Consider the following 22,704-nt stretch of genomic DNA (forward strand, 5'->3'; position numbering starts at 1 on the left):
GGTCATTGACCTTTATAGATCACACAGTAGGCACTAAAACGAGGAAACAGCGGAACGCGGGACAGTCGGTCATCGAGGTGGGATATTAGGGTTGGGGAGGTGGGATATTAGGGCTGGGGGAGGTCGGATATTAGGGTTGGGGGAGGTGGGATATTAGGGTTAGGGGAGGTGGGATATTAGGGTTAGGGGAGGGGGAATATTAGGGTTAGGGAAGGTGGGATATTAGGGTTAGGGGTTAGGGTTATGATTAGGGTTAGGTTAGGGTTAGGGGAGGTGGGATATTAGGGTTAGGGGAGGTGGGATATTAGGGTTAGGGGAGGTGGGATATTAGGGTTGGGGGAGGTGGGATATTAGGGTTGGGGAGGTGGGATATTAGGGTTAGGGGAGGTGGGATATTAGGGTTAGGGGAAGTGGAATATTAGGGTTAGGGGAGGTGGGATATTAGGGTTAGGGGACGGGAATATTAGGGTTGAGGGAGAGGGTGATGTTAGGGGAGGCGGGATATAGGGTTGGAGAGAGTGGGATGTTAGGGTTGGGGAGAGGGGTGATATTAGGGTTGGAGAAGAGGGTTAGGGACATGATATCCCACCTCCCCTAACCCTAACCTAACCCTAATCATAACCCTAACCTAACCCTAATATCCCACCTCCCCTAACCCTAATATCCCACTTCCCCTAATCCTAATCCTAACCCTAACCCCTAACCCTAATATCCCACCTCCCCTAACCCTAATATTCCACCTCCCCTAACCCTAATATCCCACCTCCCCTAACCCTAACCTAACCCTAATCATAACCCTAACCTAACCCTAATCCTAACCCTCCTAACCCTAACAACCTCCTCTCCCCCAACCCTAATATCTCCCCTCTCCTCAACCCTAATATCCCCCTCACGTAACCCTAGTATACCCCCTCCGCCAACCCTAATCCGTCTCTCCCAAGGGAAAAAACAATTTATTTTGACGTTTATAAATTTTTGTATTGTAAAACGAAGAAGCGCCATCAACAGTTCTCTGCCATTTATGAGTTCTACTTCGCCTCACTCTAACATTGGTGTCCCGCAGTTTCGTCGTTTTAGACTTTAGAGTTCCTCTATGAGATCTACCAATGTCAATGACCGACTGTCCCGCGTTCCGCCTTTTCCTCTGTTTCCTCGTTTTAGTGGCTACTTTGTGATCTATAGAGGTCAATGACCGACTGTTCCGCGTTCCGCGTTTTCCTCTTGTTTCAGCGCTTTAGGAATCGAGGTTTCCCGCATTTTCCGCAGTTTCCGCGTTTTAGGGCCGTTTCCGCGAGTTCCGCATTTTCCGCAGTTTCCGCGGTCCCTCCTTTTAGGGTTACCCCGATAAATCAGGCTAGCAACAATTGCCGAGCGCGGGGCAATGAATGACCTAATTTCGCAATTATCTCAGCGGGAGATCGTGTCCTGTTACATTGTGCATGTACGGACGGACGAATCTCGCTTATTGTCGACACGCCTTTCGTTAATTGGCCGCGCGTGACACTGATAATACGACTGAATTGCAACCGAGTATTAGCGTCAGAGCGCTCATTTGAAAAGGACGGGTTTTGCTTTTAAGGAGGGTCCCCCGAAACCCCACTGGCTACGCGCCTGAATGTACTCCAAAAATGCTTAGCGAACGTAAATCGGGAAATGCACCAATGCCGCCAAAATCACTGTTTTAATCTGCAAACAATTGCCGCGATGCGAGCTTCCCAACGCGAAGCCCGAAACCGCAAGAGACAATTGCTGATTGGCTGCGCGATTTCGCGTTTGTAATCATCATTATTGTCTCTTTGTCTGTTTGAAATCTCATATTCGAGAGTTGTCGTGTGTTACTTGCGAACTTGCCAGCCCAGTGCGTTGTGCATTTCGTTACACACACGACGCATTGCGGGTTAATAACAAACTCCAAATTCTCAGTGACGTAAATTCCGATTTTTGTTCGATGCATTCCTCGGACGGACGGATGATCGTACCGTTTCAAGATTCCACTTAATTACTCGACTGCATGGTTTGATAATAATGAGTGCAGGGCCGGTATTAAAACGTAACGTAACGTAAAACGCGAACGGTTTAACGCTGCACGCACACCAGCGGCATGAAGTAAAGTGCGTTTTAGTGCGACGATGACGTCATCGACAGGGAACAATTATGACGTCACAAGACTTCGCCACCTCGTAAAAAAATAAAAGTCGGCGCCTATGGGTATGCTCGAATGTTAATTTTAATCCACTATCCGCTTTTCCTGAAAATGCTACAGGACTGTATAGTGTGAAACGAGCCAAACTTGCTGTAAGGATATTTGCCATTCTCGTGCGTGAGAATGAATTCTGATTTGATACGACCTGAGCATGATTCAATTTTTAAGATTTTGTGAATTCAGTAATTCTAATTCTAGTCTAATTTGGAAAAAATATGTGAAGCCTTAATTCAAATTCTAATCTAATTTGGAAACAACTGTGGACCTATAATTCTAATAAAATCTGAATACTTGGTAGTTGTCCAACTGTATGCATTACAAGCTATTGATGTCCTGATCCTGACTACTTATGACTTGATTAACGAACCGCTCGCATATATTGGACAATGGGAAATGATTTATATTTCTATCGTAAAATACTTATCTTAAATTGCGGAGTTACTCGTACATCTACTAATGCCGGGTGCGCAATAAGCATACACGACGAACTTTCTGCAAGAATTAGAAGAATCTCTAACAGCAGGAATACTATAACACGGGCCACGATCCAAAGTGCAGATCAACAAAAGGAGAGCATTTCACATAGGGTATAAGTACAAAGCAAATCACACGAGGAAATGATGATTGTGACTAATTGGAGCTTCGTTGCATATATATATATATTGTTCTACGAAGAACAAGAACAGTGGTTCCCGACCTTTTTCGACTCGTCACCCTCTTATCAATCTCGACACGAATTTTCGCGTTGCAAATTTTACGGATTCGAAAAAGAAGACATACAAACGGGAAATTTAGTCACCTAGCTCTGATCTCTGTTGAATTGACTGAAAAACGCGTCAATTTTCCGAGTAGGTGCTCGGAAACCCGGTTTCCGCGTCTACTTTCCGTTGAGTTGAATTCGTTTTTCGTCATATGCAGAATAATCCGTCTTCACGTGCATTGTTCGGCCGTGTTAATTAAACATATCTCACTTGACATTCTAATATTTTCGCCTCCTATTGTCCCCCAGTCGCCCCCTTTGGTATTTTCGCCCCCTTGTTTCTCAGAATCGCCCATTGGGCGGCGATATCTCTCACGTTGGGAACCACTGATCTAGAACGTCACAATTATGATTCTTTCAATAGGTATATTCTGGTAAACTGGTTTCGTAAACCGATACAATATCATCTGTCAAGTTAATGTATTAAATCATCGTCGAAAAGACCGCAACATCAACGAAATTCGTTACCATGAGAGCAAGGGTCATCGTACAGTTACTAGTATTTCTCGGCGGAGCCGCTACTGCACACGATTCAGGAGACTACGAATACTACGACATCCGAAGCACGGTTGATCTGATACAATTTGAGGATGAATATCTCGGAGATATACCAATCGATACATATGGAAATGAAGAGGGTGAACAAGCGTCAGCGTTGTCGACATTTAATACTGCTGTCATAGTTCTGTACTGTATTATCACTTTCGTTGGACTAATCGCAAATTCGATCGTGTTTTTCGTCATCTTCGCTGGGCACGAAACCGGTGAGTTATCAGTATCGTAGATCCCTACTGTTTAATGAGTCGTATTTCAACGAAATTTCACATATCTGATTGCTGGCGCTACACAGGAAAACTCAGTCCTGCCTATAGCAACAATAGTACGCAATGCGATGTGATGGCAAAGGCAATCATGGCATACACAATTTGATTAATCGACTTATCGGTCTCTGTTCTAAACGTAATGCTACACTACAGATTACCATCTTGGGGTAGGTTAGTTATCTATTTGGTCCCACGCACGCATCATTACTTATTAATCTGAGACGATGCTGTATTGGTATTTTTCGCCTTTCTATAGGCCTGTGCATCAAGCAGACTTGGACAACCGGACAACACTAGCTGTATAATAAGGGCATGGAGCAGGCCTACCTAATTTTAATTCTAATCCGATTTTCGCATTCCTGAAAACGTTACAGGAGAACCGCATAGTGCGAAACATGCCACACTTGGTGTACGGAGATTTGCCATTCTAGTGCTGATGAGAATGGACTCCAAGTTGATATGAAGAGAACTTGATGTTTGTCGACTTTTACTAATTCGGTATTGAATTCAGCTTCAGTTACTGAATTCAGTAACACAAATTCGAATCCAAATATAATCTGCAAGAAAACTGTGTAGCTATCGTTCTTGTTCTAATTTGGAAGAACTGTAAATTTTCTTGTTGCACAACTCTGTCTGTACGTAATCTTAATGGGCGAGGTGGAGATTTAGTTCAACCACACTTGATGCATTTCGCCGAGGCATTGCGGCTACTTCAGAACTAGTTATAATGTTTTATATTCCAGGAAAGAGAGTTACAATGATATACATTCTGCAACTGACGATAGCCGATTCGCTCTTTCTAATCACCTTGCCAATATTCAGCATGCAAAAGCTGAGAAAACGCTGGAGCTTTGGAGAAGGTACGCACGACAGTTACTACATTTCCCAGGCCTATTTCGGTTTCAGACATTCATTGTATGAGCCCCGTGTACAACCGGAACAAAGCAGCCGACTCAGACAGACCGAAAGGAATATATTTCTTGTTGCAGCAATGTGCGCTATATGCCAGACCATCAAGTTTTTCAACTATTACGCCGGTATATTTTTTCTCACTGTGATGAGCGTCGACAGATACATAGCCGTGGCCTACAGCACAAGAACGACGCAGGTAACTTGATATCAGAGGCGGTCAAAGCAGTTAGGATTGCTAAGCCAGTAGAAATAGCGATTTCTAGGATATGCCAACACTACTCTAAGAAATATAATAAGAACGGTTCGAAGTACTAAGGTAAGTCGGTATAAAAGTAGATTTGGACGAGGTTTCGCATACTTTAAACAGTAAATCGGAGTGTGCAACTTTGCGACAATGCATATTTACAGACGACACTATGAATAGAGGAATTTTCGAAAACACATGATGGTATGATAATGTCACTCACAAAAGCGAAGCAAACCAATCCAAGAACGATATCGTAATGTTAGCTGATCCGGGAGAATGCCATTCGCGTGAATAATGACTGCTAATCTTGGCGTATTTTGGGCGCGGATCATAAAGTTAGCTGATCCGGGAGAATACCAATCGTCGGTTTAAAAACTTTTAATGGGGAATCGTGACGCATAACGTCGGTTAATATTATGCGCGATGATTAATCGACGGTCTCCCGACTCCCGAGTGAGTGTGAGATGATATTTGTTGCATCATAGTGCGAAATCGCGTTATTAGCTGTCAGTTGTCAGGTTGTTGATTGAAACGGCCTGCTACTGATACAAGACTCTGCGATTGTAACAGCTTGAATTATCATCATGGCCAGAATAAACTCGTGTCCAACTAGTACGGTACAGCGACACAACGATTAGAATAGATGAAATGCATTGCTATACAATTATGGTGCGTGCAGAATTCGTTGATTGTCCGATTGTTGAGTGAAGCCATGGCATTACCTGAGACAATCGTCATGGTCTTTATCGGAAATATTCCTGCGTAGGAATTTTACGCAGCTTACTGCATCTGTAGAATTTGTCCAGGTTTGCTTAATCATAAGATTAAAAACGTAACCCGATCAACTTTATGCGCGGCGACCAACCGGTTTCCTTGATCTTGGGTACTTAAATCCTGATGAACGAGAATTCCACTCTTTAATGAATACAACTTCATGATCTTCGCCCTACAAAAACCAAAGTGTAATTAGTGATTAGTAATTAGCGAAAGCGGTCGAGACCAACTTGAGTAATCGTATATATATTCTATATAGTGGTGCTGGCAAAGGTAGACAAATATTCATCGTTAGTACTCAGTTAGAACTAGAATTGACGTCGTAAATTTCCACTTGATGACAATTAGAAGTCGTTATTTCCCAGTAAGTAAAAAAAGTAAGTGTTGTAAGCAGAGTTTTACTTACAAAACTAAAAACTGTTTAGTAGAATCGTAACTAATCTAAAATCATAACCGCTTGAGTAGCGAGAAGGCAAAACCTACTCAAGTACTCAGACACAGAAAAAGTACTTCGTTTCTGACCAGCTATGCTTGTTATCTAACTGATAGAATCGCAGAACATTGAACTCTATATATGATAGGGTTACCAGACGTCCTCCTTAAGGAGGATTCGTCCTCCATTTTCAAGAAATCGAAAATGTCCTCCTTTTTTTTAAATTCGTCCTCCTTTATAGCTTTGGCAGCCAGGCGATTGTACACGGTACAGTAGGGCTGTTCAAAAATAAGTTTTTTCTCGGATTCCATCCATTCACTGATTAAATTGTCAGGTTACCCTAAAATACGCTGCGCACCAAATTTGGTTCAATTCTAACACCAATCAAGGATAATCCGAGAATTATCAACGAAAAACTCAAATAACTCCGCTTCCACTAGTTGGAATAGAGTCAAATTTGTTTTCCATCGTTTTTAAAGACAACTCAAAAATTTCATGGGGTTGACAAAAATATTGGAATTTTTTCTCCAATTTCCCCTAATAAATTAAAATTTTAAATTGGATCTGCAGAGTCTTATACCTGTTAGAATTGAACCGAATTTGAATCTGGATTTCGACGGCAGTGACGGCAAGGATGACAAAAAAGTTTTTCGGGTGTCGAGCTGGAAAAATGACCTATTTTTTTGGTGTGGGGGTGGGGGGAGGGGAGATTTCAATACAGCAGTATCTCCCGTGAAAATTTTCAGACTAACCGTTTTCTCGTACGATATTATAAGTTTCGTGCTTTGTAAAAAGTGTCCACTTTTCCGCATCTCAAAATATGCTAACCGTAATATATATTATATATACCACTAGCTTCGGTCGAACGGACGCACCTATTTGATCTGTTTCACGGTTTGGACCGTATCCATCATAATGGCCATTCCAATCATGCTCTACGCAAGAATCGAGGATGGACATGGATCTACACAGTGCAGAATCATGTTTCCTGGATATAAGTTATACCGGGGCGAGTTTGACACATCAATCTTCATGTGAGTATACGATGCTTTGGAGGCCTGGTATCAGACTCGGGCAACTACATAATTCTAATTGTGTAATTATACTAAATGTAGCAGGGTTCGCCAACTAAATACGGCACCCGGGCCAATTTTCAAATTTTGTAGAGGCCGCGGGCTGCAACAATGCAATATCGAGGGAAAATTAGCCAAGCAGTTGAGCAAACTTGCTTTTAAAACTTTACGTCAGTACGAGGCTGTGCTCTCTAACATTGGCGATGGGCATTATAGGGTGGAGTGAAAAATGAAGAATTTCAAAAGAGGGTCTTGATATGTAGTGCCAAATAGTAAACAAATATATTCTATCATAATTTTGGGTTCGTACACCCTCTAGTGGTCGTGCAATTTCACCGAACGAACCAAAAACAGTTAATTTCGCCATATCTTGATCATCACTTACACTAGAAAGTCAGTTTTCGGCTTAAAAGATGCAGAAGCAACATGTTTCTATCTCACTTCTATAGAACTTATACTCTTAAAAATGAACAGAAAAAAGTTACAAGCAAATTTCTGATGTTATAGGTAAAATTAAACACTGAAGCAGTGGGTAGGATGCTAAAAGCGTGAGTGATTGATCTTATGACTGAGCAACATACCCTATCAATTAGAACCACTTTTCAAAACTTGCTCAAACAAATGAAACCCCCTCCAAGCATAAATAGGGCTCGGGCATCGAATAGAGACTGCTAAAACTGTATTTAAAACATCGTCCATCGGAAGTGCAGCGTCACGATATCGGTAAGTTTATAACAACGGCCCTCCGCCCACTGTGGCTTTTTGTAGTAAATTAATTCATTCATGACGGGCAAGTTATACAGCAGTATCCAACACCCCAATCGCACGGATTTGGTTGTTATGATATAAGAAACATATGAAAACGAGATGGACGCCGTACGCTTGCTAGATTTTTTACGTCAGACAACGATATCAATTTCATTGATTGATTAAATAACCCTCATTGGCTGACTGCCTACAGCTACAGGTAGGGTATTTGACTGTTGATCTTTGACATTGAACTTTTGTAACAAAGCAAGTATAGTTTTGAGATAGGCAAGGTGCATGCTCGTTTAGTGCTGATTTTTTTTTATGCTGCCAGCGCCATGCATGCGTGGTCGGAATGTCGGAACCCACCAAGGTTCGTTTGTGAACGTGAACCTCTAAATTTAGGAGGTTCACACACAGAACGCGAACGTGAACCTCACGTTCACACCATCCGTAGTTTCTATGCTCTGATTTTAATTCTAATCTTATTTCTGGTTTTCTTGAAAATGCTTCTGTACAATAATCAAGTTTCGATCATATCAAATCAGAGTTCATTCCAGTACGTATGATAATGGCAAATGCATGCACAGCAAGCATGGTTCGTTTCTTGCTGTAGAGTTCTCCTGTAAGGATTATCAGGAAAACCAGAAATCAGATTAAAATTACAATGAGAGCATAGAAACATTTCAAAAGTTGGATTAGAATTTGAATTAGGTCAAAAAACATTTCAGAAATTACATTAGAATTAGATTACCGCCATTTCGCCCTAATTTAGTCTAATTGGACAACTAGAATTATCTAGTTGTTCAAGTCTTCTTCAAACATGCTGAACAGTCGCGTAAGTCACTATGATCTGGTTTTAATATTAGACAGTGTCGTCACAATGGGTGAGTAATTTTACTGGACATTTAACTGTGAGTCATCGCCAGGCCGTGTAATTTTTGGCATATGCCAAAACTGCCAAAAATAACTTATTTTTGGCATTTTTCGATTTTTGATTTTGGCAGTTTTGGCATCGTCCTCTAAATAGATAGTTTCAGCCTCGATTTAGTCACAAAACCGCTTTATTTGGGCTAGTTTGTCAAATGACACCACAAAATGTGCAGCATCCACGTATAATCAGTGCCAACAAACAATAAGAAGAAAAATCCTAACGATTTCATAGGTTAATAAAAATATCAAACGAAACCACAAAATGTGCAGTATCCATCGGAATCGGTGCCAATTAGTCAAAAAAAAAGAAAGAAAAGCCTAACAAACAAGCTCAACAGCTGATTGTTACAGCTGTTGAATAGACATAAATCGTTTGCACTGTAACAGTGCTTCCAAACTCAGGTCAGCTAAGTTTCTCCTAAATTCATTTTGCACCCTGCGAATCTGGGAGATATCGGCTTCAACAGTAGCCGTTGAGGGAAAGAATGTTGCCAGTCATCCACAAAAGGTTTTCAGAGCTTCAAAATCTTTGGGGGGCCGAACCGGGTTCCATGCATTATGAAAAGAGATCACTTCGCCAGTGCCATCGATCTCATCGCGGAAAGAATTTTCTTCCCGATCCTTTTCCAGGAGTTTCATGTGCTGTCTCTCAACGCATTCTATTTGGTAGCCCGACTATCATTTCTCCTTCAGTCTACCGATATATTTTCGGAGAACTTTTGTCACTTCAGGTGGCTTTAATATTACCAACTCGCATGGAAGAGTCCTTAGAAGGTTAGCTTGTTTAAGAACATTGACGTAACAAGACTGTCTGGCAAAACGAGACTATGCAGCTCAGAAATAGCCATACAGTTTGTTGCGTCACAATGTTCAACTCGATCACAATGCAAAAATCGTGGTTGATTTTGGGGGTTCCAGTTCCATGAGCATTATATAATTTATATTGTAATAATCAGTACTGCGGCAGCTTCTCATTGATACCCATTATATCAAATTAAGTGCTCGACAAGCCGGTCAAAAATGGTCGTAAAATTGCCTTTGGACAAATGGAAAGTATGACGTAAACCAAATGCAGTCAGCCGTTCAATCTCGCTGTGCCCATCACATCATTTAGGACACCATGCTTTCACGCCTAATGGGTGGGCTGGACCCAGATTAAGAAACCTGCCTTTCACAAACGCTCTTCTCGCTTGTAACGCGGTCCTGTTAACACAACACCATGAACGAAATACACTATTTGGCAGGCCGTGTTATTTTTGGCATATGCCAAAAATTGCTTATTTTTGGCATTTTCAAATTTTTATTTTTGGCAGTTTTGGCATCTGGCTCCTGAAATGCCAAAAATAACACGGCCTGGTCATCGCTAAGCCACCAGTTCGAACCCGAGCCAATGGAAATGAAACTGAAAAATTCTGCGTAGCGCGGATATTTTATTTGCATTGCCATCGAATTTTTATTTTTCGTAAGAGCTCATCTTCCTCGTTTTATGTATAGATCGATATCTATAGACAACAAACTTCGGAAAACCCCAAATTTTCGCCTAGTCACAGACGAAAACCTATCACATCACATCTGATACATTGCTATAGTTAGGGTTACCATACGTCCTCTTTTAAGTGGATTTGTCCTCTTTTTTGATTTTTTTGAAAGTGTCCTCGGAGGACGCCCTTTTGTCCTCTTTTTTGAGACTTGGTCCTCTTTTCTGAAATTTGGTCATATTTATAGCAAAATTCGCCTGAGATGCCGTGAATCAGCACCGAAGTGACGCTCCGGCGATTATTTCGGGAGCTGAGCGGAAAGTTGACCTTTTCTTTCAGTCAACCGGCCACAAACTGAGAAAAACTTTTCCTTTTTTGAGAATTTTCCTGCGGTTTTGCAAGCCTGAAAATCCTGAAAAAGTGTCCCCTTTTCAGATTTCCAAAATATGGTAACCCTACTATATATATATACCAATCAGCGCATTTGAGAGCCAAATTTCGGAATTTGGCTCTTTTAAAGGTCGTTTGGCAACGAAAACTTACGTTTGGCGAGTTGGCTCCATTCGCTCTTCTTTAGTTCTCGTTCTAACCTTGGATATTAGGATTTGCAGGCCTATGTCACAATTAGTGCTTCTCTCGTGCTCCATATGTCAGATCAGGGGTCACCAACGCGGGCCCAAGGTAGCCCGCAAGGACCAGATGAGTAGCCCGCGCGCCTGTTCTAAAAAATGGAGCAACATCTCTTACCAGTGAGCTTTTATGTAATGAGATTGATATATTTAGTTGTTCTTGTGTAAATCACACTAATATGTAACTTAGTTACTCCCGCCATTTACCCGCTTCAATATCTTACTGTTTTTTGGCTGTAACTCGTTTTGTGTTCACAATAGAGAAAACGTTCTTCTTAAGACAGATAGAAACATGATGTTTTGGCAGCTTTTGAGCTATATATCATGACTCTACGAGCAGTGGTTGTCGAGTTGAGCAATTTTACCCCCAGTTCGTGCGCAGAAATAGGGGGTTGCCGACTGGAAAATAAGGGCAATTCCCTAAAGTCAATTTTTATTGAAGTTTCCGGTAATTTGTTGGGATTTAAGAACCCCCTTTTTTCGATTAAAAAAAGTTATTTCTACTCCACAGGATGTAGAAAACGTATCATTTTCGCGTTTTAGGTGTAATTTATAAGCATATTGGTTGAAATCAAAAATGGTTGACTCCTTGAAGGGCCATTTGTCACATTTTGGAAAGCAATTTGGCTCTTTTGGACCACCAGCAGTTGCAACCCTGAGTAGTGGTATAATCCACATCTGCAACACGAATGCGTTGCGGGTTCGAGTCAGACCGAGGTAGCCTGAACCCTACCTAGGTGTTGGAGGTTTATCTGGGCTCCTCCTCACCATCTCATCCGTGTAAGCGGTGTCTTAAAAATCCCCGAAGTGGAGCGTGCTACAAGTCGGCAGCTACAGAATAAGAATGAAGAAAATTGGCAAGGCATAAATATCATGTAGTAGACAGCAAACACAATGAATACCACAAACCAACGAACAACAACCATTGAACAAAACAAAAATATGATAATTACTATTTACTGTAAACTTCTGCTGTATGAGTCGGGTCTGTGTCTTCACTGCCTTGACCTCCAGCGAAGTCCAGGTGTTAGTTTGAACATTGGACCCTGTTAAGAACCACTGGCTTAGATACCTTTCCATGGAACATGTGTTACCCTAGTATACTATTTATGAATTTTCTTCCAGAGACTACTTTTCTGGAGCTGGATCTGGAGAAGACGAGGACGCGATTTACTATGTTCCGGCAGCAGATACGGAAACCGACTGTGAGCAATTTTTCTACCGTGTATACGCCAGTGCACTGTTAACAATTATTAAATGACGCTGTGATGTATTATAATGTATTATGATTAGGGAGGGGCACAATTATTCTAGTACTCGTATATCTGAATCGAGTATTAATTCTAATCATTCCAGTAGAGTAGTGTCAGATGATCTCTTGAGTACTGATATTACACGCTCCTTGCCACAGAGTTAATTTATCAACGATGAAGATCACTTTCGATACTTTTTCCACTGTTAAGTGGCTAATGTCCCTTTTAGAAATTTTGAGAAAATTAAAAGTTTTAAAAATTATAGTTTTTCTTTCCGCCGTATATCTTGGCCATGAGTAACTTTGAAACGATGTGTCTACCAATTTGCAAATTGTAACTCAAGATTGGAAAAAATGGAGATATGCTTGTTTGATTTCATCGCGACTATACGCAGAAAGAGAGTATATACAAAGATAGCATACCGAGAAATATGACTTTTTCGATACTCTTATTTTAATGCAACATTCGTGGTTACAGTGTGATTTGTCATCGAGAATTGCTACCTCGTTGAAAATACTCGATTTGTTACAGTTCATTACAACGGCAGGAACGAGACGATGCAGTACAGGTGCGCGTTCGATTCGCAAAGTCATCGTTACAAGATTTGGCTTGTGTCCAATTTCATCCTATCCTTCCTAATACCATTTAGTATTATTGGTAAGTTTTCTTCGTGTATACACTCCATACACAGTCAGTCATGGACAACTGGAAAATTTTCATCTTTCCAGATTAGACGAGAATGAAAATTATATCTACATAGCGTTTCCAAATTTGATTCGCATTAGAATTATAGCTACACAGCTTTTCCAAATTAGATTAGAATGAAAATTATAGCTACTCATTTTTTTTCAAATTAGAGTATAATTAGAAATATAGCTACGCATTTTTTCCAAATTAGATTATAATTGGAATTATAGCTACACAGCTTAGCCAAATTAGATTAGAATGAAAATTATAGCTAGCTAGTTTTATACAAATTAGATTATAATTAGAAATATAACTACCCAGCTTTTCCAAATTAGGTTAGAATGAAAATTATAGCTACTCAGTTTCTTTTCAAATTAGAATATAATTAGAATTATAGCTACACAGCTTAGCCAAATTAGATTAGAATTAAAATTATAGCTAATCAGTTTAATTTCAAATTAGACGAGTATTGGAATTATAGCCACACAGCTTTCCAAATTAGATTAGAATGAAAATTATAGCTTTTTGATAATATATTTTAATACCATCGGAAGAGATGGCATAGTAGTGACGATAAGCGCCTACCGCCCAGGCGGCTTGGGTTCGATTCTGCGTCTGAGGTTATTCTGTGCTCCTCTTCCCCCACTTCGCTGTTCTTGCGGCTACAAAAAAAAAGCCCAGAAAGAGACCCGATGAAAGAGCGCGCTCACAAGCGTTGCAAAGAGCAAGAAAGGGCCACGTAATAGTGACTAACATCGAAAAAGGAACTGTGAAATCCGGCACTAGGCCAAGGTGGATACCAGCAGTTTAGAGACCGCTACTGCAACCGCAACTGGTCGTTCGGCATCCTCTTATCTGTTCATTACATCGCATTGTGCCTTATTATCGCATTGTACATTGTGCATTGTGCATTGTGTGTGTCTTGTTCGGATGGAAATATAATCTGACGAATATTGAATATCCTGTTGAAGTTTCGGCAAGGCGAAGCTCTCGAAGTCCTGTAAAAGACCACCGAATTGATTATGTTGATCGGTGATCGTTTAAAAGAAAAGCGACGTTGCTATTAGCTCTTGGATCTATTACGCTAACCAGTGTCACTAAATCATAAAGTCGGAATTTACCGAAGTTTGTTCAAATGTCACCGTAGCTTTCGCATATAACAGGTCAGAAAGGAGTTGTATGCAACTTTTACACAGTTTCGCACAGCACTGGCACTATCGTGGCGTACGCCCAAAGTAGACCGTACTCTCTATCATGACACCACACAGAAAAATGCGTGCCAAACTTCTAAATCAATCTAAAATTTGATGTTTTAGTGTAAAAAATTACTAGTTTTCCCTAAAAACTGTTTAAGTAGAAGTGAATGCAGCCTAAAATCAAAACCACTCGATTAAGCAAAACCTACTTGAGTACTGCAAAAAAAAGAAGTAGTTCACTATTGAGTATTGACCACCTCTGTCGCATACACACTGAATGCGCGGCATACATGAGTTTTACATAAAGCTTGTTGCTTGTTTTTTTAAGTTGAAGGGGAAGTAGTCTAAAAATATTCACTTGAGTAAGTGATACAAGCAGGCAAATCCTACTTGGCTTTGCTAGCAGCTTTCTGGTAATATAAACAATATCTACAATCTTTTCAGTGGCGATGTACGCCCTGGTACTACGCCACTTGCGTACGGTAGAGCAGAATATCGGACACACAGCCATCAACAGAGCGGTGGAAATGCGAAAAAGAGTTACTTAGATGGTGGCGGCTCTGGTCATATGTTTCACCATTTGCTGGCTGCCTCATCACATCTTGACGCTTCTAAGAATCCAAGGTATCAGTGTGTGAATACGGCGTGCAATTAGACTTTCAACGTTATATTTACATAACAATTCAATATAGCAACTAGCTTTACATTCAAATACACAAATTTTTTCACTGGACATTTCCTGCGACGTTTGCATAACTCTCAACACACCGCTTATATCAGTGGTTCTCAACCTTTTTTCTTCATTCCCCAATTCTGATTCCTTTCGGGTCTTCGTTCCCCACAACGTAAGATCCCTCTATCCCACCCTCACAAATGCTTTCTGCAATAAAATTTGCTAAGACTTTCCATCGGTGTAAGTTAAGTCGCATCAGGATTGATAGTGACAACCGTTTAAGAATCAGACAATCAACGGAAAGGAAATGATGTAGTTTCATTTTGTCCTTGATGTTTTGCGGCATGTACACCGACTCATGATACTCTTTAACACGATCTGTGCGTATGCATATACCATGAGTGCATGAGGTGCATGATGCGCTGGTACAAGGAAAGGGCGGATATAGCCTTTTACGGCTCCACCCCTCCATGCCATCCCAGCAACGCATGAGCACCATGCAGGGATGTCATGGATACCAGTGTTACTAAACAGGTATTTGGTCTGACCCGGCCGGGGATCGAACCCACGACCTACCGATCAAGATGCCGGACGCTTGACCGTTACGCTATCCCGTCGGTTCGTTGATCCGTGGTCAGGTTAAGTATGCTCGTATTTTCTTTTAACTTGAATCGCTACCTTTTTATCAAACTTTCAGTCTACCACGGGCAAGCTAATTGGGTATTTGATTGTACCCAATATACTTGGGAGACCTAGACATTCTCATTTTACTGCAACAAAAAATTTATTGTCTACCGGTAACCCATAAAATTCTACGAAGGTTTATCGCACGTCATGCGGCTCGTGTTAAACGTGTTTCTGACCCCAAGCCGTAAATATGTATATGTTTTATATACTGTATATATTTTGCAGCGTCAATTCCCCACGAAATATAAAAACGAAATCCCCACAAATGAGAAATTCCCCGTCGGTTCGAATCCACTAGCTTGCATTGACTAGTCAGCTGACTCTGACGCAACTTTTTGCATCGGTCGCCGAGTTTATCATTTCATGCAACAAGCATATTCGTCGCAGTGGAATCAAAGTGACTTATGTCCAGTTTTCAAGTTTGGAAGGTCCATTATTAAAACTTGAAAATATTCAAGTTTTTAAAAAAATTTCATTCTTTTTCAACCATATCTTGGCCATGGTTATGTCTGTTTCATTAATTCATAATTAATCAGGGCCAATATAGGGCTGAGAGAAGATGAAAACCTCACGTAAAGTCAATTTTCTTAAAATTTGTAAAATGGACACAAGTCACTTTGATTCCACTGCGACGTTATATAAATTGAAAATTATTCTCAATCACTGCCATATAGCATAGAAAAGACAATCATAATTAAAACATTTCATTTTCCGTGGCGCGCAAGGCCGGGAACTTCGATAGGTGCCACGTAGTTAAAACTCACGATTAATAATAATAACACTGATAATTATATACGCAGATTTATTCACTATGTCAGTGTTTCGTGACCTTTTTAGCGCTCGTACCCCTTGAGATTTCATGAGACTTTCTCGTAACCTCTGTCCTGGATCGGAGCAGCACTTTGTCAGATCGCTCCCAAACAATGACCTTGGGCCCGCGTATGGTTTTCATAACAACTTCTGGGGTGACCTCCTCTCTCCGTAGTCTGGACCACCTCATCACACGGGTCATTTCTAGGGATGGTGTGAACCTCTAAAAGGTCTGGGTTCGTGTGAACGCGAACCTTTTTGATAGGTTCTGTGTGAACACGAACGTGAACCTCGTGACGTCACGGGACGTCATATGGCTAATTCCAACCTAGCGATACCTAGCGACGACTCGGGCAACATTACGTCATAATGCGGAAATACATATCGACGTTTTAAACGTCGTCAAATGTATCAACTGGGGCAATCAAATGATATAATAATCTCATAAAATCAATATCTTCCGTCGCTTTGCCAACAATTTTGACGAGGACTTACCAGGGAATATCAGGGAAGCAAGGGACGTAGTTTATTTTTGTCCTTGATGTTCTTGCGGCATATACACTGACTCATGATATACATACACACGATCTGCGTATATGCGTACCGTGAGTACATGATGTGCATATGCGGTCGGGCAAGGAAGATGCAGATATAGCCTTGCAGCAGTTTTGGGATGACTCGAGTCATGACTTGACTCAAGTCAGACTCGAGTCACCTTTTTCGTATGACAGGTCGGAAAATCTATTCGACGTCTGAGTATTGCTACATTGATATTGAGCAGAGTGTGAAACGGGTTTCTATACTTGCTACCGATATTACCCCATTAACAAGTTATACAGCAAAACCCCAATCGCACCGATTTGGTTTTAATGATCCAGTAAACATATGAAGTCAAGATTGACCCCATACGCCTGCTAGATTGATTAGTTGAATAAGCATCATTCGCTGACCACGTAGCATATTTCGATCGTGATGTTTTGTGATTGTGGGTCAAGCTCGCAGCAGAGAGTCAATAAATATTTACAAACGGAAAGTTGGATATTTCGAGCAAACTGCTGCAACAAACCAAGTAAAACTTTGGAGATTGTCAAGGTACATGCTCGTTTAGTGTTGATTTTTTTTATGCCTATAGCGCCATGTATAGAGTGGCCTGCAGTTGAAATGCAATAAATTTGAACCAACGATGTTGTAATGAAGTGAAAATTGTAATATATGAAAAAGGTTCACAGTGCAGAACATACCAAGGTTCTGTTGTGAACGCGAACCTCTAAATTTCCGAGGTTCACACACAGAACGCGAACGTGAACCTCACGTTCACACCATCCCTAGTCATTTCATCAATATATACAGCTGATACTCGATTCACAAGCAAGCATACTCTTTCCGTAGAGAATATACGGAATTTCAACTTCAATTCATGAACGCAAGACTTATTTATTCATTGCTATCGGCCTATCACATCTTCGTTGTGTTAGGCATGTGAATCATGAAAATTATGTAAGTAATAATGGTATCTACATTCTACAAGTATCATTTTTTATCTTTTATCACTCTACTAAACTAATGCGTCTTACATTTGCGGCTCGCCCTATAGGGTAGAGAGGAGCATGGATTAGGATTACGATTCGGAAAAACCGGATTTGTGTGCATGTTGGCTCTGGAGTTCACAACTGACTCATACAACATAAGTCACATTGATCAGCAGTAAATATAATCGGTTTGTTTTGTGAAAATCATGTTTTAATGGTTTTCCAAATGGATTTGTTGAAAATGTAGAAAATAAAAAATGACAGTAGTTTTTTTTTCAATAGCGTTGAGGTAGAAGCAGTCTATGAAGACCATCGCTATTTTGTAGCATTCTGAAAAGATGGAAGTACGTCACTGACTGCCTAAGTGCCTATGCCCACGGTTTGCATTTACATAATACACTACCATGTAGGGAATGGTTTGGAGGGAACGTTGTATGACGAGTATTAAAGTGGCGTAGCAGAAACGATTACACATATAGCCGTCGTTCTTAAGCTTTACTAACCTGGTGAACCCTTACGCTAATCTGCAGACTTCCTCGAACCCCAAATTTACGCGTAGTCACAAAAACTAAAACCTATTACCATATTACACATCTGATGCATTACCAGATAATACTGGATGCACAAAATTTGATCTAGAGTCTCACTGTATTGGTTTACTGTACATTCACGCTCTTCGTTCTCGCAGGGTTCTACTCCTCTGCCGCGATATGCTACGGATTGGAAGAGATATTCGCCGCTTTCGCGTTCTCAAACTCAGCGATCAACCCGATCCTTTACACTTTCCTCGGATATAACTTCAGGGAGAGGTTCAGGAAAAGCGTCCACAACACGCAGCCAGTTTTTACAGCAGGACATCGGGTTGTTGGTCCGTTTTTCGACATCGGCTTAACAGTACTGGAGATGAGGTAAGCTATAGTAGCTGTTTTTGTCGGCTGCTCACAAGCAGCTGTGGTCAAAATAGTCAGCGTTGATGCTGACATAAAAGTGGAAGTAACGCCGAATATTTCTGCTCGATTACAAGTAGAAGTAACGATTTCTGAAACGAGTCAAGGCTACTGAAAGTTGCAGTAAAAATGAATGTGGTGATAGTTAGCGTCGTTTACTCTTTTGTTATAATTGCTTAATTGGTTGATTGTGGACTTGGACAACTAGATAATTGTAGTTGTCTAACTAGACTAATTAAAGCAGAGGTCGGGAAATTTTTTCGTCAAAAGAACCATATTGACCCTATATTAGGGTTGCCATACGTCCGGAATTTCCCGGACATGTCCGGAATTTCACTGTTCAAACTGCGTCCGGGAGGAAATTCTAATGTATGCCTAAATGTCCGGAGTTTCGAAGGCTTGAAGCAAGCTCATAATTTTTTCGTAAATTAACATAAACAACATTATTTTTGGGCAGATTTATGCCACTTGAAGTTTTTCTTCGCGCTGCGCGGGATTTGGTATCACAGATATTGATTTTAATACGAGGACTAACCGCCCTCGCAAAAACTGCAATAAAAAATAAATGAAAATTACTTTCATTTTCTGAAATAGTCTAATTGTAATCGCAATTGTAGGTGAACGATGTATTCCTAGAGTCGGTTAAGGCCGTTAAAATGCTTTATTCAAAGATAGTGGTTCTGTAAACCTGGGGGTCGTTCGCCTTTATTCTACGGTTCGCAAAGATGTTGAACGCAATCAACTTGCAAAATAGGATGTGAGTAAGTCTGGGCAAAGCTGTTGACCCCTTTATAGTAATCAGCTTATCAAATTTTGAGCTGACGGGCCACGGAACATTTTCAAATTGGAAATGGAATCGCGACCATAAAAGGTTGGAAACCACAGGATGTGTGGTGATTATGTAGCTCAGTAGTGCGCACCGGCATGAGGCTGACAAATAGTCTTATCGGTGTGACATGAACATGACTTAACGATGTGCATGGGAGGGGTTCCGAGCTCCTAAAACTTAACAATAATGATAACAAAAAGTTGCAGCAATATTGATGAATATGATTCGAATTAGGTGCGAAATTGACAATTTATCAGAGAGCCACGAGTGTCAGCCAAAAATATTCGGGTTCATCTCAATATGATATACTTTTCAATTATATATAGAAGTTCTGTACCTCCGAAAGCTCTTTAAAATCCAAAGCATAAAAAGCAAGAAGTGTTCTAGTCAAACTGGTTGTAGTTTAAAACGTAACCACTCGACTAAGTAGTGCAAGCAAAGAACACCTGCTTGTTGTACTCCGAAAATTAACGGTCTGGTAATGACGCAAGTAACTAGTTACAAAAAGTACATTTCGTCGTGGGATCGCATACTTGTCAACTTTAAGAAGTTCTTATTGGCAACTACAATATAAATCGTGTCACAAATTTATTTCAAAACTATTTCAAGTTTTCAAAATCCAAATTGTAACAGCAATTTTTTGAGTAAAAACTGCTCAAGTGGAAGTAGCATTTAAACATAACCGCTCTAATAAGTAGTTAAAGTAGGTGATACTAATTTGAGTATATACTCGAAAAGAGTACAAAAATTCCGCTATTGACCATGCTGCAAGTCATTGATTTCCGAACAAGTGTTGGCAAGATCGCAGCTTCATTGTATGCTTCGCATATCATCTATCGTGTTTTAATCGTGTATCCCCTCCTAGGGACAGAAAAAGAGCGCCGGCATTGCAATCTATCGGAGGACTTCGTCCAACGGAAGCAATCCAGAAAGCGCGTTCCAACACAAGTCAAGGAAAATCACTCTGCTGGGATTGAAGAGAGACAGGTCGCGCAGCGACAAACGGCTAGAGGTAGGTGTCGATGGAAATTAGGCGTCGGTGCTAGGGCTGCATTCAAAACAAATGGTGTTTGAAAACATTTGTTTAACACAACTTTCAATCTTTGTTTTAAAAAATTGCCATTTTAAAAGAAACAAAATGTTGTTTTTTCAAAAGTTGTATAATTATGCCATAGCCTAATTGTGTAAATACTCTCGAAAAACCATGCAGTATGAGCCTACAGACGATTTGCACCGGATATGGTCGACCTATATGATATGGAATGGTCGAAACCCTGGAAATTGTCGTCAGTTCAACAGTTATAGCAAGTTGTTATAGATCATTGGTATGGAATGGATGTTCTGGTGATGATGACCGCCGACTGTAAAAATGCTGTATAGTCTTAATCAAGGATATTTTTGATCCGTTTAAGACTGGGGTCGGAAGGCTTTCTCGTCGAGGAGCCATATTTACCCTGTATTTTCAATTGTCAATACCAATCCACTGCGACGTCACAATTAAAAATTTTTGACGTCATTGCTAAAAAAACATGTTGTAAACAAGGCTGTGTTTGAATTGATTTTTATTCAAATGCAACCCTATTCGGCGCACTTTGATTTCACCTTTTCGAATTATTTATAGAAGTCCTGTTAAAACCACCAACTCCATTTTGACTGTTTTGTTTATATTGAAAGTACTGCAACCTCGATGTTTGCTACATTTCATTATACTGTCAATTGTCCCAGAATGATACTGTCGACTTTCGTCAATTTTTGTTTGAAATATATTCTTTGCCCTCACGTACTGCTGCAGACCAGTTGCAGGCTAATTTTAAACAGTTTGGCACAACTCGTGCAGGATTGTGACATAAGATTATTCGAAAGAAGACCATTCAATCTGTATCAGGGCAACGGGCGTTCTAAACCAATTTAGAATTCGGTGTTTAATTTCTCTAATTAATGAGCCAGCCTTCGAACTCTTGCAATTTGCAATTGAGAATATGATTAAAACATAGTCGGCGAACCGACCGGAAAGTTTTTGGTGGTAACCTTTACTAACTCCAAACTTAGCTGAGTCCAAAAACTAAAATCTACGAAATGACTGATTGAGTAGGCTGTACGTCCACAATATCAACCTCAGATGAACAAAGACAAAATACGAGAAAGCCATATTTTTATCCGGTAAAAGCGCAACAGCGTGAAACCAGTTTCTTGATTACAAATGAGCTATACTTAATATTGGAGGTAAAATTGCCCTTTCGATTGCCCTGCGTAAGCCACTGCACTCGACGTACCACCACAGCAATCACGATTCGACTTCTGATCGGTCCTAACTGTCTGCAACAACCAATGACGGCCAAAATAAAATTACCAATCGTATGCATGAGTTCAATGTGTGTCGTCCCGACTTCCGGGGAACCCCTGATACTGGTTCAGTGAACCCCGGTTAAGAACCGTACAAAATAAATTCGATCATAATCGAGCGATGGGGAGATACGATATGCTCAGGAAATATTTTGTAATTTCAGAGCGACGAGAACGGCAGAACAGATGGAAATGATCGGTCGCTTTTCGACCACACTGTACAGACAAAGTTGAACACCCAAGAAGTCTGACGAATATGCTAAATGATGACAATATACCCGCCTCCCTCCTTTTTACAATGCAATGAGCTGAAAAGTCGATATCACTTGCGTATTCGAACTGACTTCTTCTCTAGAATGTATATTCGATTTTTATGATTACAATCTAATGTGTTACATTAAGTCTACTTGTCAAGCATGATCAATTGATCATTGATCACTAAGGCCAGACCGATAACCCGATAACTAGCACTTCCAAAACTTCAGAGCATTGATTTGAACAGAACAGATTTAGAATCATTTCTATGCTTGAACATGAAATAAACTAGGATGGCTGAATCTCGACACCTGTAAGCTATAAGAAATAGATCAACATTCCCGGTGAAGCAGTCGCAGATTTTAGTTCTGTATCTCTCTACTACAGTGGTTCCCAACCTTTTTCCACTCACGTACCATTTCGAGGTTTTATGCAGTGCTCGCGTACCACCTACATAAGTTACGCGTTCCGAAGCCGGTGAA

General features: G+C 40.6%; 1 protein-coding gene and 1 long non-coding RNA gene across 3 annotated transcripts in view; one reads left to right on the forward strand and one right to left on the reverse strand.

Annotated features, from left to right (window-relative positions):
* Positions 1-427: 427 nt before the first annotated feature.
* The window catches only part of LOC145459265 (uncharacterized), a 167,819-nt gene continuing 145,542 nt past the window's right edge, over positions 428-22,704 (reverse strand). Inside the window, exon 2 of the long non-coding RNA XR_013921322.1 lies at positions 428-589. This is a non-coding gene — a long non-coding RNA (uncharacterized LOC145459265). The remainder of the gene's footprint in view (positions 590-22,704) is intronic.
* Positions 2,785-22,364, forward strand: LOC145459245 (somatostatin receptor type 2-like). 2 transcript variants are annotated; one of them, XM_080337892.1, is made up of 9 exons: positions 2,894-3,727; positions 4,531-4,647; positions 4,777-4,895; positions 7,009-7,187; positions 12,139-12,218; positions 12,798-12,923; positions 18,537-18,756; positions 20,490-20,636; positions 22,132-22,364. In XM_080337892.1, the coding sequence occupies exons 1-8, from the start codon at positions 3,433-3,435 to the stop codon at positions 20,599-20,601; spliced, it is 1,248 nt and encodes a 415-aa protein (XP_080194018.1). In that variant the 5' UTR covers positions 2,894-3,432; the 3' UTR covers positions 20,602-20,636; positions 22,132-22,364. The 2 variants fall into 2 exon arrangements, 1 of the variants encoding a protein (XP_080194018.1); XR_013921316.1 differs by lacking the exons at positions 20,490-20,636; positions 22,132-22,364 and adding an exon at positions 14,594-14,773 and having other exon boundaries at positions 2,785-3,727; positions 18,537-18,676.

This window comes from Botryllus schlosseri, chromosome 16 (assembly GCF_051294905.1).
Source record: "Botryllus schlosseri isolate E-star chromosome 16, Bs_hap1, whole genome shotgun sequence".
Classification (NCBI taxonomy): Eukaryota; Metazoa; Chordata; class Ascidiacea; order Stolidobranchia; family Styelidae; genus Botryllus; species Botryllus schlosseri.

Excerpts from the sequence above, each read along its gene's own strand:
- LOC145459245 (XM_080337892.1), top strand. The coding sequence starts at position 3,433 with ATGAGAGCAAGGGTCATCGTACAGTTACTAGTATTTCTCGGCGGAGCC. Across the intron at positions 3,728-4,530 it reads CTTCGCTGGGCACGAAACCG|GAAAGAGAGTTACAATGATA; the intron begins GTGAGTTATCAG and ends TTTATATTCCAG. Across the intron at positions 12,219-12,797 it reads AGCAGATACGGAAACCGACT|TTCATTACAACGGCAGGAAC; the intron begins GTGAGCAATTTT and ends GATTTGTTACAG.